The sequence below is a fragment of the Lissotriton vulgaris genome, chromosome 5, assembly GCF_964263255.1.
Source record: "Lissotriton vulgaris chromosome 5, aLisVul1.2, whole genome shotgun sequence".
NCBI classification, from domain to species: Eukaryota; Metazoa; Chordata; class Amphibia; order Caudata; family Salamandridae; genus Lissotriton; species Lissotriton vulgaris.
This window is the reverse complement of record NC_141693.1, coordinates 1,228,616,004-1,228,634,494: the sequence shown is the minus strand read 5'-3', so window position 1 is coordinate 1,228,634,494 and position 18,491 is coordinate 1,228,616,004. Positions and strand designations below refer to the sequence as shown.

Below are 18,491 nucleotides of genomic sequence, written 5' to 3'. Positions count from 1 at the left end.
GACGCCATCTCCGATTGATATTGTAATTACCAATATTCCTAGTTGGATGGTAATCCATACTCATTTTTGAGAACTATAGTTCTCAAAAATAGGAGGGTGAATTTTATATCAAGACTGGAGACTTGCATTAAGCATTAAACGTTTTATGTTTTCGTTCCATCACACCCGTTTCCAGCACCTATGTCTGAACGCCTGAAATGGGAATGCAATTTATTTTGATCTAGTATTAGAATTTATTGCCAGCCTGGCAGGTTTAGGCGCTAGGTTTGGCAAGTTCATTACTGGCAGCACTTGGCTAGGGCAATGGTACTCTTTGCATATAAATTGTTTAGAGATGACAATGACAATGACACTTTATTTGTGTGATTAATAAAAACCAATACAAAAAAGGAACGATCAATATAAAAGGGATAGTTAAAATTGAGTAAAATAATGATGTATATACACGGCTTAATCCTAAAACCACCATTTGGTGTTTTGTTTTCGAAGATGCAATAAATGTTATTCCTTTAGGTGCACGGGAAAGTTGTTAGTGGGAGCCAGACTGCATAGGACCTTCCTCCGGATAAATTCCATGCAGTGCCATGGTTGACCTGTCCGTTAGGGCTTGGCGGGCATTATAGATGAACTCAGCAAAGTTGGCCATGTGCTTCACAGTGTCCAGCAAGTATAGCTCAAGAACTGCCTCCTTTGCTGTCCGCATGCCCAGTTGGAGGAGAATGGGCCTTAGATGGATTCGGCGGATTGGCAACAGGGCGGTACAGCATAATAAGATGTAGGTCAGTGTTTCACGCTTGCAATGGCAGAGGCGACACTCCGTAATCGCTGGTCTTACTTTCACTGAAGGATACAGATGTTTTAAAGGAAGCACGTGCATTTTGGCTGCAAGAATCCTTTGTAGGGCTTGCCTTCCCACCGGCTGTGTGAGGTGTGGTTTGAGGCCATATGAAGTGTGAAGGGAACTTTGGGTCTCATGGAAGCCTCTAGCTGTCAACGCTTCGATATCCAGTTTTCAAGAGCATGATCAATATCTGTTGATTTGATATTCTCCAGACCTGGAATGCTTTCGCAGAGCTTCAGAAGGTTCCCTCTGTTGAGGATGTCCCAGCTCCCCTGCGAAATGTATTCGGGATATAACAAGACTTTCGGGTTTTCACAGTCTATGCCAAGGGTCTGGTGGGGGTTAAGAAAGTTGGAAAGGGCCTTAGTAGTTTCCAAAGGCTCACTTAAGTTCCGCATTGAATTATCGCAAAGAACAGATCCCCCTCCCGGTCCAATTTGTGATACGGATTTGCGAGTCAGTCCTAAAGGTGACAGTGCGGTCCGGGGCGGATTGACAGTCTTCAAGACTTACTCGGATGATGTTCCTCTCCTGTTGGGCGTTAAATGTGTTTTAAATTTGGGGCTCATTATAGACAATTGTCTGTGCGGCATCAAGTTTGTTTGTGATGTCTTGGCGTGGCTCGTTGGTCTGAGGGCTCTGTGCATTGATCAAGTGGTAGCTGGGTGCAGGAGATCTTTCAGTCGAGATATTAGTCAAATTCACGCTTGAGCTACATAAGAGGCTCTGAGGAGGTATTTCGGTAATGGTTATACCATGTATTTGTGTGTCTCTGTTTTGATCTGCAGTGATTGGTTTTTGTATACGATCACAACCCTTCTGGTTCTCCTTGCTATTATCTTTGTTGTCCTGGTTTACTGGCACAAACCAATGCTTAATGGTCCCTTTTAAATGACTTATCATTTTTTGTTTTATTTAACTTTTTCAGTTTTTTCTTGTTTTTCCTTGATAAAGGTTGGAGTTCTAAGGAAGTTGGTTTTGGGTCATCAGGTTTTCCAGGACTGTTATCGATTATTTGGCAAGGTTGTAGTTTTGACTGTGAATTTGAATTTGAAGCCAAAGTGTTAATGCTCGATGGGCATTTGAGATCATTATTATTGTTGCTAAAAGTTTCCTGCATTTTCTCTAGGCTATCCAGATTGTCCTGTAACCATTGATGTAGGTCCGAAGCGGACTGCGTATCACTTATACTTATTTTGTTAGTTTGATCTCCCATTAGCCCTAGTGGTGCGTGCGTAGCTTTTATCGTATTTTTTTCTTTATATGTGGTTTTTGCACTTAGAATCAGAGTTAAGTTGTGGGGAGAGGAGCTTTTTGTATTGCTCATCCATCTATTTGCCTCACACTTAAGGTCTGTAACTAGTGTCTCATTATTTCTGGGAGTTTTCCCAAGATCTGCAGTATTGGGGAGCACCCGCAATCGTTTGGTTTTACCTTTACTTCTGTGTTCGCCTGTGCTCTACCTATTAGGGAGTTTAGATGTTCCAATTTTAAATCCACTCCAGAGATCCGGCTAGCTACTGATTGCAGTATGTTTATTTGGATGTCTAATTTATCCGTGTGCATCATAGCTGCATTTGCCATTGAAATCAAAGCTTCATTGATCAATGCAAGATGATTTTCTATTCTTTGTGGCGCCAGACTAGGTTCCGTTTCGGTTTTATGCAAGATGAACGGCCGTGGTTCATTTGCGTTTATTGGACTTTGCTCCAAGCCTAAGTCAGGATTTTCTTTTAATGTAAGGCCCTCATCATCGTCACCCGATTTAATGGGCATAAGCGGAAAGGTCAGGGGGTCCGACTGAGATTTCGGAAGTATACAATTATACTTGGAGTCCGTGTTGTATCGTACTAAAGAATGGAGTTCCTTATTTGTCTCACTTTCCTCTAGGGCAGAGGTGGGTGGAGCTTCCATGAGACCATTATCCAAGTTTGTGGGCACCGATGTGCTGATTTCTGAGTAGTTGAAGCGAAACAAGCTGTGATCGATTGAGTATTCTTCAGCTTGTGCTCTGTTGCCCATCACAATGGAAACTTTTGGCGAAAGAGGAACAGTCAGTAAAAAGTTTTGATTCAAAGTTTCGTTTTTAGCAGCACATGGTTGTGTGTTGGCAATAGTTCCATTGGTTTCAGTCCTAGATGCATAGAAAAATGTATCAACTGTTTTTCCACAAGCTGTGAAGTTACCTTGTTTAGACAATTGTTGAAAATAATTTCTGATATCGTTGTTAACCTTTAGTGCTGTTACTACTGAAATGCTGATGCTGTTTCTGTTTCTGTTACTGTTGTCGATTTCAACATGTTCACTCAGGTTTTGAGTTATACTTGTATTCACATTTTTATTTGTGTTCCTGGTATTTGTCCTGGAAGCTAAGGGAGAGTTTATTTGTTCCTCTCCCAATTGTTTCCCATTCTGTGAGGTCCTGTCCTGTAAGGTTGGATTATGTCTTGTACTGTCTTTACCAAGGGGATATAATATCTTGGCTTTTTGGCGTCTTGCAGATTTATGAGGGTGGTAATTGGACTGGGGTTGGATCAGTCCCACATTCCTTGGTCGCATGGTAGTTCTGCGTTCTCTGCAGTGAATGTCTGGCAAACGCCTGGTCTTTGAACTTGGTTGATAGGCCAGAAGATTCAAAATCTAAGTTGGAGTTAAAGATTACAGTGTCTGCAATCCCTGACAAATGTGGGGGAGCGTAAAGGGGTAAGAGACAGATGTCAGATTGCAGGAGAAGCAGAATTCCGAAAGCTGGAGAGGAGTGGTGTAGAGTGGAGGCGGCGGGGGAGGGGTTGGAGGGATATGACCCCCAACCCTGATGCCTCTCAACTTCCTCTGACCCCTCTGGTCACTGCTCACTACTCCCTGCTCTACTGCTCTACCCCACTCCACTTGCTAAAGTGTCCTTTAGTGTCCTTATGTGACCTTCTCCGGGGGTGGGGCTGTCCTGGTGCCCTGGTGCCCCTTTGTTTCTAAGTCTCTATGGGGGGAGGAAGTGGTGTAGTCGTAAACACTGCCCAGGGGAAATGACCCGATGCCTTGGTGCCCCCCTTTGTTTACCTCTGTGGGGGAGCGAGGACTCAAACGCCGCCTGGGGTGTTCGAGGTGCTGGGGCCGGAGGAAGCACCTGCTCGACTCCGCCTGCCACACCCCACTTAACACCCACGCCCAGTCTCCACTTGATGCCTCCAATCTCCACCTGTTCCCCAAGTTGGCCATCAAACAGCAACCACAACAGCAGGCGGCAAAGGGAGTCCGCTGTCGGAGTCGGGATCAAGATTGCGGAGCAGGGGGAAGAGGGAGCAGCGAGGATTGCAGACACGAGACAGACAGACAGACAAGGCACAAGGTGCGGGTGCGAGGCGCGAAGTAGCCTGTGCACCACGCCACGCTAAAGCTGCTCAGCACACCTCATCACAACTCACCCCCTGGCTCCGGCCCCCCAGACTCTTCGCTCCGACCCGACCTGACTCAAAGCCGGCTCAGTCACGGGTCACACAACGGTGCACGATGCATTCAGCGCAGGTCAAAGTTTCCAGCTGCTTGAGTAGGCCAGCCGAAGCGGACACCCCACAATCTCTCCACGGCTCTCGAGCACTCTCCGTAGCGCGAGGCGAGGCAAGGCGGGGCTGGGGACGGAGGCGGAGGCTCGGTTCAGCTTACTCAGCTTGCTCGGGCTCGAAGAGTAGGCTCCTCCTTTCTCTGCGGCAACTCGGGAATTGTTTAGAGATACTTTTAGGCTCATTTGCAATTCATAGTTTTGCAAAAGACATATTCCTTCAAATGGACTACTGACTGAAGTGAGATATACCAATCACTTGGGGGGAGCCCAAACTGTAGGCGGATCTAGCCAAACGCTTCTGGTACTTTTGTGTTCATAGGAACCCTTCTGCACAGGCAATGTATGTTCCTAGCAATCTCAAGTGATTCCAGACTGGTGACCAGACACCTTTGAGATCTTCAGCCTAAAACATCGAAAAGTCTTTCTTCTAAGTGGGGTCTCTTTTCAGTAGACACTTTTGCTCCGCGCTTGAATCCTCAAATACTTTCCTTCTACAGCCGGAGGCCAGATCCGCAGGCCCTGGCTAAAGAGGTTTATCTTCATGGTTGGTGGGTTTACCTTAATGTCCAGAATTCACAATGATATCTTGTGTCCTATCTCATCATTAGTCGTTCTGACTACTTTCTGAGAAGCTCATCTTGGTTCCCTACTATTCTGGAACTGTCAATTGATTGTCCAATATTAATGACTTCTTTTCCCAATCTGTTTCTGATCATGCAGAGCAACTGTCATGAGATGGTTCGCAAGTAAACCCTAATTCTGGTAGCTTGTTGGATTTCGGGTCCGCCTGATGAACCACAGGCATTTCGAAAGAAGCAGTTCAGCTCATCTGCCAGTCCTGAGCCCAGAGTACCACTAGGGCCTACTGAGCCCCATGGGTGATATAAGTCAGCTGGTGTCACAGAGATCCGGATTCCCTTTTCAGGAGATGTAGTTTAGTCGACTTTTAAAGGAAGTGAGATTTTCTAACCCTCCATTTCCAGAATACAATCAGATGCGGGATGTTCATTTGGTTTTGAATTTGATTATTGCTTGGCTTGACAATTCTATATGATCTATAATGTTTTTTATTAGCAAAACATACTATTCTATTATGCTTCATTTCTTTGCAACAGCTTTCTGATGTAAGAGCTTTCCATGTTTTTGTACAATATACATCTTCAGGCATATCAATGTCTAAAGATGAGCAAAGATAAATTTAACAACTGCCCACAACCCATATTTCCCTTTCCAACATAACCTTTGTGTAGATCTTTGCTTAAATGTATATATTTAAAAAACAACTGATCTGAAAATGCTTTCTTCGTTATAGCTCCTAATTTGTATACAGGAAATACCATTACCTGGAGCCATACTCTACTTTCACTCGTTGGGTTAGATGAGTTATAGGTTTAGCAGGGAAAAACACATCTAATTATGGGGCTCATTCTGCTAGAGGCTCTATGCCTTTTGGGCGGAGGCTATCTTGTACAACATTTTCTGATCAGTGGATAGGTCCAATGTCTCAAATTGTGGAACCTTTTATGTTAAACCTGTTCCTCGTGTGGTTAATTCCGTTGTGGCTAGGCTTTAAATTAGTATAATAGAAGCCTCCGGTCTGGTAATGAAACGTAGATTTCCCTAGCCTGATTGAGGAAAAGTCTTTATTTTAATAAAGAGACAGAGGAGAGTGTTCTCCCGCCAATTTCTGTACTATTACTATGCTCCTTTTCTTCATCTAGTGCCATCCGGAACAACTTCCTCATAATCTTAATGTGGGATTTCAACCAGGAAACAGTCCAGATTTGACCACATCTTCTAAGGAGCTTTGCTTCAGGATCAAAAAACTGGAACGCTATTCAGTTCCTCTTTTCAGAGACCAAAGTCAAGTGACTCGTTGTTATTGACCTTACTCGGGAACTATTTACCCTTGTAATGGCTTTTGCTGTTATTTTAGTCGCTGTTGCTATGTTTCATTTTGCTTAGTTCCTGGTCAAGCACAAAAGAGGGCTTGTTGCTCCAATTCAAAGTATTAATCAGTTGGCTGTGTGCCTGTAGGTTAGAATGCATTATAAGTTCATTAAGTAGTTGTTTTTCCAGTGATTCATGGGATATGCAGCTTCTTAAATCTTGGCTGCTGTGTTAATAAAGGCAAGAAATAAATGCAAACTATTCATCTTTGCGTCTTTAATAAAATCAAGACTTTCCTTTACTAAAGTTAGGACAATCTACATTATTATAACAGGTAATCACCTTGTTGTCACACATTGATAATACAAGATGCTAGGGTCAGGGAAGCAGCCTGTAGTACAAAAGCTGGAGACACACTCCAGACAGTAATGTGTGCATTATACTTCATGCGACTGAAAAAGCTAAACTGATCATTACAGCCAACTCCGGTGCAACGTAACTCTCATATTTTAACAGCACCACAACCAGTGTGCAATCCATAAGCACTGCTTACAACAAAAGAAATGCTTGTTAGGGCGCACTTGACAGTCAGCCAAATGCCTGGTTATGTGATGCGATGGACTGACAAGACAAACTGTACAGAAAATAAACTTTCCAAAGTACAAAACATTGTATGAGCACAATTTAGTGGTGTGCAACCTACTGTTAACATAGTTGCTATTTATGTGTACCCCTATTGGGTATCTACGGCAACTAGGAAGCCATTCCGGTTAACCCCATGTTTACTACAGTCATTGAGATGCTTTGATCTTTTTGAATTTTTCGCCTTTTTAGTGAGTTTATTTTAAACAAAGAGTTAAAAGGCATCTGTTTAAACTGGGCCTGCCCCGGGTCGCATGTTAGCTCCGCTGAATGCTTGCTATAAATCTTTAATTTGGTGATTAGCAATGCATTACAAAACAACTCTAAACAGAATAAAACACAAATGTATTACTAAAGGTGTGCGCAATCCGACATTTTTTTACAGTACCTCGTTTACGTTTCTGATAAAAAACAAACGTGTTTACCCACCTTTGCACAGACTAATGGAGAGTAAGTGGAGGTCAAAGTTAGAAGAGCACTGGAACACAAAACAACACACACACCACAGGTAACACACCATGCAGCTTACCTCACTATGCCTGTCTGCTGCTTCTTGCTTCTGCAGTAGGGCACGATGTGAGTGAAGGAGTAGCCGCTGTCCACAATGATGCAGCATAATTCAGATGGATTATCACGAAAATATCTGTGTGCACTCAGGGCCCCACCTGCAGAAATATTCACAACCAAACACATTATTTAAAGGATTATGCATAAGTGTACCATCAACATATGAAAAGCTACCAAAGCCCTGCTACACCTAGGAGGTATGCAGCCCAACAGAGTAGAACATCTGGGCAAGTGGAGCACAACGTCCTTGGAAGCTCCAAGCAAGGAGGGCTGGGTCTGTGCCTCACCAGGCTGGGGAGTGTTATCCCTCGAACAGCACAAGCAGGCAGCTCCCACAAACCCTAGTGCTTATGGAAAAGAAGGGAGCTCTCATAAGTGCCCAAACACTCACTCCCCCACCACTGTCAATTTCATAGGAGTACAGATGCAGAGTATACACCATCCGTGGAATGCTGGAGGCAACTTGTCTTCAGCCGAAATGCTGCTATTTCATAAAATGTATTTGACGTCATCTCCTCACCCTCAATTTCTTACCTTTGTCGTCCTTATATTTGTGTTCCACCCTCCCACTCTGCACTTAGGAGCCTCACTGGGAACCTGTGCATAACAAACAACCAGCGTATTGAGTCACAGCATCTGCTGCTTGTGTAATGTGATGTCTGTGTACATTGCACCACATGCTGTAGTGCTGACTTTTTACTGTATTCTTTTGAACCAATTCAATCTGAAAACTGTGTTGAGCACAAGCAGCTACACACAGAATTAACGAAATGGTGTACAGTAAGTGTTTATTATAATTGAATAAAAACTAGGGCGAAGTATAGAAAAGCATGTTTTCACAATAACAAGCAATGGTAAAGCCAATAGGGCTCGTCCTTGGAATCTGTGTCTCCATTATGTTGAACATATTCGAAAATGGACGCTGAAGTGTGACAAACCAGGTGGACACATGGGCAGGCATTTTGCAATGGATTGTTTAATAATGAAAAGCCATTACAAGGTGATCTCCTATGTGAGTGTATGCATGGAGGCAAACCGATGGCAATTTTGGGATTTTTCATTTCTCTTCAAACATGGCTGACTACCTTTTTTGAAAAGTAGAATAAACAAGCACTGGGGTTGCCAATAGGTTTCGCATTTGGAAAGTTGGAGCTATTGGTTTTGTAAATGACATTTTATATTTATATATTGTTATTGACAATGCCAATACCGATATATAAATATAAAATGTCATTTACAAAACCAATGGCTCCAACTTTCCAAATGCGAAACCTATTGGCAACGCCAGTGCTTGTTATTTACGTCTTTCTTTATTGGCGTCAGGTTTATTTTATCTGTGTGCCAACCCATGCCCGGTAGAAATTACTTGTCATTCGCAACAGAGCCGACAGCTGCCTTAAAAGAGCGCAATGACAGGGGACGTCATAAACGGATTGTCTACGGAGCAGGCTCGGACAGTTTCCTTGTTGAATATCTCTTTATCAGTTTAAGAAAATGCGTTCACTCATTGGCTACTTTACAAAAGACATCGAAGGTGTGCCGGACATTTTTTAATTCCATTTATGTGATTTTGCTGATGAATATAACTATGTATTTTAAATAAAATATTCTGTTCTGAAATTGTATTGCCATTTAAATGAACATAAATGAAATATTCTATCAGATTAATTTGCTATCGAAATAATCCCAGGGAGAATGTCAACCCGTGATTTTAAGCAAATGTTTCAAAAGTAGCCGGCGTAGTTTTCGTTCGAAGACAAATTATTTTAAATTGTTATCGTTGAAAATGGTTTGTCGTGTTTATTCGTTGCACTGGGACACTAAGACACCAGGGTTTGAAAGCGATTGCCGGATCCCCTATTCGAAACCGATCGTGACGTTTCGTTTGTTGCAAATATTATCGGTGTTCGGGAGTGTTAGTTTTTTGCTCACCATTTGACAAAAAAATTTACCCTTCAAAAATCCTGCGTCTCAAGAATATTGTTCACAGTGTCACGCATCACGCGGGTAAGCTTCTTCGACACGTTCGAAAACAGCTTCTGATCGCATCAAAGGTAGGACAGTGGGCGGGGGATGGTCAGGGTTAGGACCGGGTGTTTCTTTAAATAAATAGGACTATTTGTCATTCCTGTCCAGCGAGGACCGCAGTTGTGGTTGAATGAAGTTTGTCTGAAGTTTGATGTGCCCGGGCGCGGTTCGGACTAAAGGACCGGCTGATCTGAGCGCGCGGCCACCGCACCCTCCATGAAAAGGCCACGTCCATTTAAAGGGGCCTTTCGCGTCTGCGTGATAACTTACATGCAAGGCGCTAAGTGGCCCAAATTAGCGCCATCAGCTTCTCCCTTTATGTGTTCGCGTGTATTGAAGGACTGGGTTCTTTAAGACCCAGCGGTGCCAGGGCACAACACCTGAAACCTTCGTGGGTAACCTGCTCCGGCGTACGAATCACAGAGACACGGGACACTTCCTTCGACGTCAAAGATTCAAGGTTTATTTGCTGCAGGGAACACAGAAATCACAGGAAGTACATCGAGTGTAGTTCGGGGAGACTGCTTCAAATTGGTTCTGTGGATCGCTCCTTTCATACAGTTTTTACCCATAGGACAACATGATACACAAAGGTTTACAACCCGGTTCCCACCATTATCCCCCAGAGGGGTCGCTTTGGTCACTTTGATACACATAAGGTCCGGAACATAAGTGCGGAAACATTTGGCGGTTCCCAACTGTAAAAACCCATCTTCCCAACATTAGTGCATTCCAATCGGCAGTAAAACAGATCGAAATAGGAACAAAGACAGGTGCAGAGGAAGACGGAGACAGTGGGGAGATCGGAAAGGGTGTAAAAGGGGAGGTATCGGGAAACACGAGATACAGGCATCAAAGGGACGTGCCTAATGAGATGCACGGCTGAGACAATAAACTGGCACGGCGAGATGGGTCTCGAGCGGGGCCATCTGCCTTACAGTATCATCCCCCTCGTCATAAAGACACTTACAAAGAACATGTGTCTTCCGCAAATATCTTGGGAGTCCCAGGGTCGCGAAGCGGACAGCGTCCGTTCGCTGGCTACTTGAGGGCAAGAGACAAAATGGATGCCGTATCTAAGATGGAACCCGTGGGAACAGATGAAAAACCCACATAACGAACGAACGGTTTAAGTTAGCACAGCGAAACTGCGCACACCTATTAAACTCGTCATTTGCGGTTCATAGATACCAGACTCGACCATATTCGTGCGAGTCGAAAACACCACTTACAATTGTCACGGAACCTCAGACGCTCCTTTTGCCCTCATGTAGGCAAGCACTAGTCGGAATCATATTCGATATTCATCAGACCATCGAGATGTTGCTGTAGCATAGCTCTGTCCAACCGAGTTCCCTTGGTAACAGGTGGCTGTCTCATACACGTTGTAGCACAGAGGCCACATAAGGCAGGACCGCACTGCACACAAAGGCAACACGTGAACAGGAACACCACAACGACTCCGATGATCATCAGAATCTTCCAACCCAAAGTCGACATCAGGCCCCAAAACCATCCAAGTAGCGTCCAATCCCCTACATCCACGTGTATGGATTCGGAGATCTTATGCAACCTCGAGATGGCTTGATAGACAGTCGGAGCGTTATCTGGAATGAAAATGCAGCAGCTCGAATGGATCACCTTACATACCCCACCTCGATCTGCTAAGATGACATCTAAAACCATACGGTTTTGTAACGTCATAAGTCTATCCGCCTGCAGTTCAGTGGTGATATTACCAAGGGCACTGGCAGTAATATTAGCTGTCGATTCTACCACTCGAGTCAACTGTCTCAGGTTCCTACTATTAACCATAGGTCCCCAAAACGGGAGGAAACCCTTGAAAAAGTCTCCTGCCTCTTGACCGGCAGTATCTTCTTCGCTAATTACGCCTCTCACAACTCTAGTCTTATGATAATCGGCATCTACAGTGAACGTCGGAGGCAACAGATTCGCAATGAAGCATGAGCCCATGAAGTCAGCGGGCAACCATGCGTATGCACGATCATGGCAGATAAAGTATGTACCCTTGGCAGCCAGAAACACAGGGGACGAAAACATAGGCAGAATGTAATTTTCAGTGCAAGCACTCGCTCCAAGTCGGGCTTGCGATCTTCGGCCACGACCCATGAGACAAAAATTACCAGTGTGGGGTACGACCCATATCGGAGGCGAGCTTTTAAGCTGCTTTTCACTGGTGAACGCACTATATTCACCTCTACTTAGGACCCTATAGGCTTGTACCTCTTCTTCGGGAATAAGCGAGGGATCATAGATATCGCTATCTAAATCCTCTATTGCTATTGACAAAGGTTTTTGATACGAGGTAGGACCAGAGTAGGGAGAACGTGGTTCTCGAATGGGGTGGAAACCCAGTGCGCTTCGAAACATTGTCTGAAATGCTCGAGCAGACCCTTGGGAACTATACGGTAACACCAGATATGGAATTCCCTTATCCGTAGTATGTGGCATCAACCCACACACCCAACAATTAGTAGTGTTAACCACTAACTGATGCTGATGAAGGAGCTGAATAAAGGAATTGTTGCGGAATTCTACACGTCTAGCCTGCTCGTGTTCGGGTAACATATGAAAGGAATGAGGAGAAACAGTGGAGGTAAGTTTAGGATCAGGAGTAGGAGTAGGTGTAGCAGAAGGTAAGAAGTAAGACATCGTGTAATACACCCCACCCGCCAATAATGCAGAAGCAGTCAAAAACAATACGAATAGTTGGAATATAAAACATTTGGTACGACTGAGTTGCTGCAGCTTGAATCTGTGAGCCTGAGCTCCTTCCAAATCATTCAGCTTCGAGAATGCCATTCCCTACGACCGTCCGCAACGTTTCTTGACGCACTTCGTTCTGTGTAGCAATAGTCAATCCCTAGGAGTTCCCAGGAACCGACGGCCTTTAACCTAGCGTCAAGACCTATTATCCAGAAGGAAGTACGCGCGCGGCCCTACGGCCTACAATGCACAATATATATGTATGCAAAACAATAGTCTCTCAGCTGTGGAAGCAAAAAGTGTAAGGAATAAAGCTCAATGTATATATACAAAATAATTACAACGATACGAATGTTCAAAACTGATCACGGAAAACGGGATAATGCAGTTGTCAATACAGCAAAGCAGGATCTTTTATTAGTCTTTAGTGCTAGATCGCAAAAAGTATCGAGTTTTCCCAGGACGTGTCTGTTCGTCAAACAATGGATCCGTTGAAGGGACAGCGTCCTGTTGATCAGCTGAATGTTTTGGTCTTGAGTCTTTTGCTGACAATTGTTCAACAGTGTCTCTCTGCTGCACTGAGGATTCTCCGACAGGCTGTGCGTCGCTAAAAGGTACAAACGCCGGCAATCCTTCGGTTTCAGTTGATGCAATGCCTTTCCTCACCCACGGGTCTGCTGGCAACGGGATGGGGACTCTTTTTGTGTGGGTGGCATGCACCCAATTCTTGCGTCCCTCCAGACGAACAGCAGTCCTCGTGGCCAGGAGCACCTGGTAGGGTCCAGTAAACCTCGGGTCCAGGTTATTCTTGCGTGAAAAATTTCTCGTCACCACCCAATCTCCGGGCTGGAGCTGGTGGCCTGGACCCTCCGTCTGCGTCGGCAATGCTTCGTGAACCTGTTGGTGAATTAACCTCAGTTTAGCAGTCAAGTCATGAAGATAATCGATCAACATTGGGTACTCAAGATCACGAAAAATACCTGGCCTAGGAACCCCCCACACATTCGCAGGACGGCCGAACACTATTTCATAGGGACTAAGCCCTACTCGGGAGTGTACAGTCGCCCTAGTTGACAGTAATGCTAAAGGTAAAGCGTCAGGCCACGAAAGACCAGTCGTAGCCTGAATCTTCGCTAACTTTAGTTTAAGGGTGCCGTTGTACCCTTCAACCAAACCAGCTGACTGGGGATGATTGGCGCTATGGAATTTCTGATTAATTCCAAGGCCCTTACACACACTCTTCATCACACTTCCCACAAACTCACTTCCGTTATCTGACCACACGACTCTGGGCATTCCATACCGAGGAAAATATTCCTTCAGTAGGATTTTCGCAGTAGACAAAGCAGTATTATCTTTGAGAGGATAGGCCTCGATCCATCGGGAGAATGCGCAAACCACAACTAAAACGTATTTCAGGTTATTGCATCGCTCCATATGGATGAAGTCCAATTGGATCACCTCGAAGGGAGATGAAGGGGGAGCAAAACTGCCAGGAGGAGTTGGGGTTCCTTTGCCAGGGTTGTACATCATGCACACCATACAATTCTTCACCAGACATTCAGCACATTTCGTAATACCATCATTCTTCCACACAGGAGATAGCAACTTGCAAATACCTTTCGCGCTAATATGTGCTAACCCATGTGCCATTGTCACAACAGCCAGCACATACGCATCGGGTAACAACCATCTTTTCTGATCAGACAAATCAATCCAACAACCATTCGCATCCAACTTTCCCGTACTTTCTTTCCACTTCGTCTTTTCAGTGTCGGTGGCTTCATCCTGAATTGTTTTCACACTCTCGATAGTGTCCTCACACATACTCGATTCTGTAGGCCACCTAACTGAACTCGTCACATACATTCGAGTGCTAAGGTTCCGGGCAGTCTCCTTAGCAGTCTCATCCGCAAACGCATTACCACGACCAACATCATCCGTCACCTTACGATGCGCACTACATTTAACAATCGCAACTTGCTTAGGCAACGTCAGTGCATCCAAGAGATCATTCACGAGTTGTCCATGCTGAATCTTCGTACCATGCGACGTCAAGAAACCTCTCTCTCTCCACAATCGTCCAAAACTATGTGCAACACCAAACGCATATTGGCTATCGGTAAACACATTCACACGTTTCCCTTTCGCTAACACACACGCTCTAGTAAGAGCAATCAGCTCTGCAGCTTGGGCAGAATTCTGATTTAATCTTGCAGTCTCAACAACAGTATTCAACGTTACAACAGCATAAGCAGTAGTTACATCGCCATTCGGCAACTTAAAACATGACCCATCCACATACAATGTACCATCCGGATCTTCCAATGGGGTGTTTTTGAGGTCCACACGACCTTTCGTTTCCTCTTCAGTCCTCAAGTAACAATCGTGTTCTGTTATTTCATCTGACTCTGAGCTAATTGGTAACAAAGTTGCCGGGTTCAGAACATTACAACGTTTTATTTGAATGTGGCTTGCCAACAGCGTCAACTCGTACCCAGACAACCTTGCACTCGTCAAGTGCTGAGTTTTCGTTCGATTCAAAAGAGTATCGACTGCATGCGGAACCATCACCGTAAGCATATTATCCATGACCAATCCTGCTGATTGTCGGATGGAGACCGCAGCTGCCGCAGTTGCTCTCAAACAACTCGGCAATGCTCTAGCTACTGGGTCCAAGGTCGAGGAAAAATATGCACATGGACGCTGTTTACCACCAAAAGGTTGCGTTAAGACGCTCAAAGCACAACCCTCTCTCTCGTGAACATATAATGTAAACGGCTTGCTATAGTCAGGAGTACCTAACACAGGAGCCGAACATAATGAATCACGCAATTCAGAAAAACTTTTCTGACATTCTTCCATCCATGGTAAAGGAGTTGAAACATCCTTGCACGTAAGAGCCACTAATGGTTTCGCTAGCAATGAAAAATTAGGAATCCATTGCCTGCAGTACGACGTGATACCTAGAAAGGCACGCACATCTCTTTGGGTTGTTGGCACAGCCATTCGCGCAATCGCTGCAATTCTCTCTGGGGTCAATCTCCTTTCCTCCTTTGACAATAAGTGACCTAAATAGGTTACTTCTTGACAACAATATTGGAGTTTAGTAGGTGACACCTTGTGATTTAACTCACAGAGATGTTGCAGCAACGACACCGTAGCAATTTTGCAAATGTCCTGAGTATCAGCAGCCACCAATAAGTCGTCGACGTATTGTATTAAGGCCGCACCGACCGGCAACCTAAACGCATCCAGTTGACCCTTCAAGGCTTGACTGTAAATCGATGGACTTTCACAGTAGCCCTGAGGAGCGCGTTTGAACCGGAAGCTACGTCCACCGAGAGAGAAACCGAAAAGATCTCTGCTCTCTTCTGCAATCGGGATGCTGAAGAACGCATTCTTCAAGTCAATCACCGAAAACCACGATGCAGAAGCTGGAATCAGAGTCAGTAATGCCGTGATGTCAGGCACAACAGGAAATTGAGGAACCACAATTTTATTCACCTCCCGTAAATCGATAACAAAGCGATAAACAGGCGGTTTTGAAGGATCAGTACGTTTTAGAATGGGCAGTACAGGACTATTGCACACGTTTCCCCGAGTCTCTTCAATAACATCTTTCTCGATTAAATCATAAATGATCGCTAACAGTGCTCGTTCACCATCAAGGGAGATACGATACTGGGGAATACGTGGCAATCGCACATTAGATTTCAACTGAACAACATAAGGGGAGATATCAAGCAGGCCCACGTCATTTGGACCTGTTGCCCACAAAGACGCAGGAAGAGAACTCAATTCCGGTGGGAGCTTATCGAGAGACAAGTACATAGGAGAGACAACCCTCTCACCTAACGTAAGCTTTACACCCGCAGGAGAACAATACAAAGTTGCATACAAACGTTTAAGCAAATCCAGGCCCAAAAGATTTTCACCACAACCAGTAGTTAGGATCAACGGAGCTTCTAGCTCACGTGGCCCAATTTTAAGGGGCAAAGGGCGTGAAACTGGATTGCTAACAGGGGCGCCAGAGAATCCAACGGAAACATTTGTTAAGCCAGACAAAGGTGCGCCAGGGAGTTTCGAATGCTTAATGGAACTTTTCGCTGCACCAGTGTCCAACAGAAAAGGCTCAACGACGCCCGATGTAGCAACTGCGACGTAAGGCCCTCTCTGATCAACCGGAACTGATACCACTCCCTCTCCTTGTCTTTGGCTGTCCTAGTAATTACTGTCGTCAGTTCCCTGATCGACGTAGTAATCGTCTACATTGTACTGCGCAGATCGTCCTTGCGACGATCCACGTTGATCGAAACAATTATCGGAATTCAATGAGTTATCTGAGCGATCGTTCTGAGCACCATGACCTCTACCACGTGGTGCCTGCTGCGAACCACCACGACCTCCTCTAGACGAGTTACCACTATTACGTTTGTTTAATACAGGACAATTGAATTTAATGTGACCCTCTTGTCTACAATAAGCACATTGATTGTACCCTAACGATGATCTTTGGGAGGAGGAATCATTACGAGTTTGGGATCGGTTCGATTGCGACTGCGATCTATTTTGTTGCGAATTATTCTGATTCGAACGTGGAGGATACGCTTGTTGCAACAGCACTTTAGTTTTTAGCTCCTTCGTCTTTTTATCTGCACGGTCGTTCTCTTCTTTCTCTCTATTCTCATAATATTGTGCCGTAGCCAATATCTGAGCTGAGGTAGAAACGGCCCATGCACTTTCTGAATTCTTCAATTTATTGCTCAAATCGGGCAGTAAGTTCGAAACAAATTTATCCACGAACAACCTTTGACCACCCTCAGTGCTCATATCCTGACCACTATGGTCGATGAATGCCTCCTCGAACCTCGTAAAGAAGTCGGAAACACTCTCGTCCTTCTTTTGCTTACAAGCTGACAATTTGTCCCAGTTCACCTTCATAGCTGGCATAAGAGTTTTCATTAGCGTTATAATTCTTTGAGGAAGGTCAATAATCAACTGGTCGGGTTTAGTAGCAGCCGCTTGTCCGGCATCTGCCGCTACAATGGCAGCCCAAGCACCACCTAATTCATTTGGATGGTTCTCATGGCGAATCTTAGCCCATACCGGTTGCGGTACGACATTGCCGAACAACATATCGATATCGGCAAGATTCATTACCGTAGCATCTACGAGCTGCGATAATTCCTTATAATACCCTGTAGGATTTTTGCGTGGATCAGGCAAAGATTGCTTCACCTGTAACACTTCCGAGCGTTTCCATGGGAGATGTATCCATACTCTCTGGAAGTGCGCCAATACCGGAGGTTGAGCATTAGGATTAGCTGGTATCCAAACCGGTGGAACTTCACGCATAGGGAATTGACCAGACTCATCTGTCTGTCTTTCGACATCCTCGACAAACAAGGCTTGAGGTATTGGAGTGGGACGGAAAGATAGCAACCGTTCAACGGCTCGTCGAACGTTGGTATCCACTATCAGTCCAGTCGAAAACTGAAGCTGTAGATCAGACAAAGCGGTCAGCACCTCGTCAGGCGCGTCGGCCGATATCTGATCACGAAGAACCTTACACATTTCTTCGAACACAAATCTCTGGGTTGGTATATTGAACTGACAAAACGTATCGAGTACGACACGTGGTGGATTTCTAAGGGGGTGCGTCATCCAACCCATCGCCATATTATATAGCGAAGCACGTTCCCTATTACCAGGAAGCTGACTACGTCTCTGAGGACCATCGGAACCAGCGGACCCAAGAACAGGTCCGAGCGAGTGAAAGAAGCTAGCCGCAAGAGGAGAATTGCGGCTGCGAGTAGAGGGAGAAGTATAGGACACAGGACTAACAAGAGAAGGAGTAGAAACAGTAGCAACAGCAGGGGTTAACAAAACAGGAGCAGTAGCGGGAGCAGGAGTATGTGGAAGCGGAGGAGCAGTAGGAATAGAAACAGACGAAGGAGCAGGAACAGTCGGAAGAACGGGTGCAGGTTGAGGAACAGGCAAAGGAAGAATAGGTGCAGGAACAGGTACAGGGGGAATCACAGGGGCTGCGGTACCCTGTACGTACGGAGGTGGCGACTTCATAAGATAGGACATTAAAGGATCCTCAACTGGCTCTTCCTTCTTTTCCGGCTCCGTAGGCAAAGTAGGATAGCACTTATCTATAGTCATACGCTGTAATCTATCAAACACTTCCTTTTCCCTAATCTCCTTATCATGCTGAAACTGCTCTGCTTT

General features: G+C 45.0%; 1 protein-coding gene across 2 annotated transcripts in view; it reads right to left on the bottom strand.

Annotated features, from left to right (window-relative positions):
• Positions 1-18,491, bottom strand: part of ACTR6 (actin related protein 6) — a 306,657-nt gene that overhangs the window by 177,570 nt on the left and 110,596 nt on the right. For both annotated transcript variants that reach the window (XM_086920320.1, XM_086920322.1), the window contains exon 5: positions 7,462-7,597. In XM_086920320.1, coding sequence (XP_086776446.1) covers positions 7,462-7,597 — 136 coding nt within the window. The remainder of the gene's footprint in view (positions 1-7,461; positions 7,598-18,491) is intronic.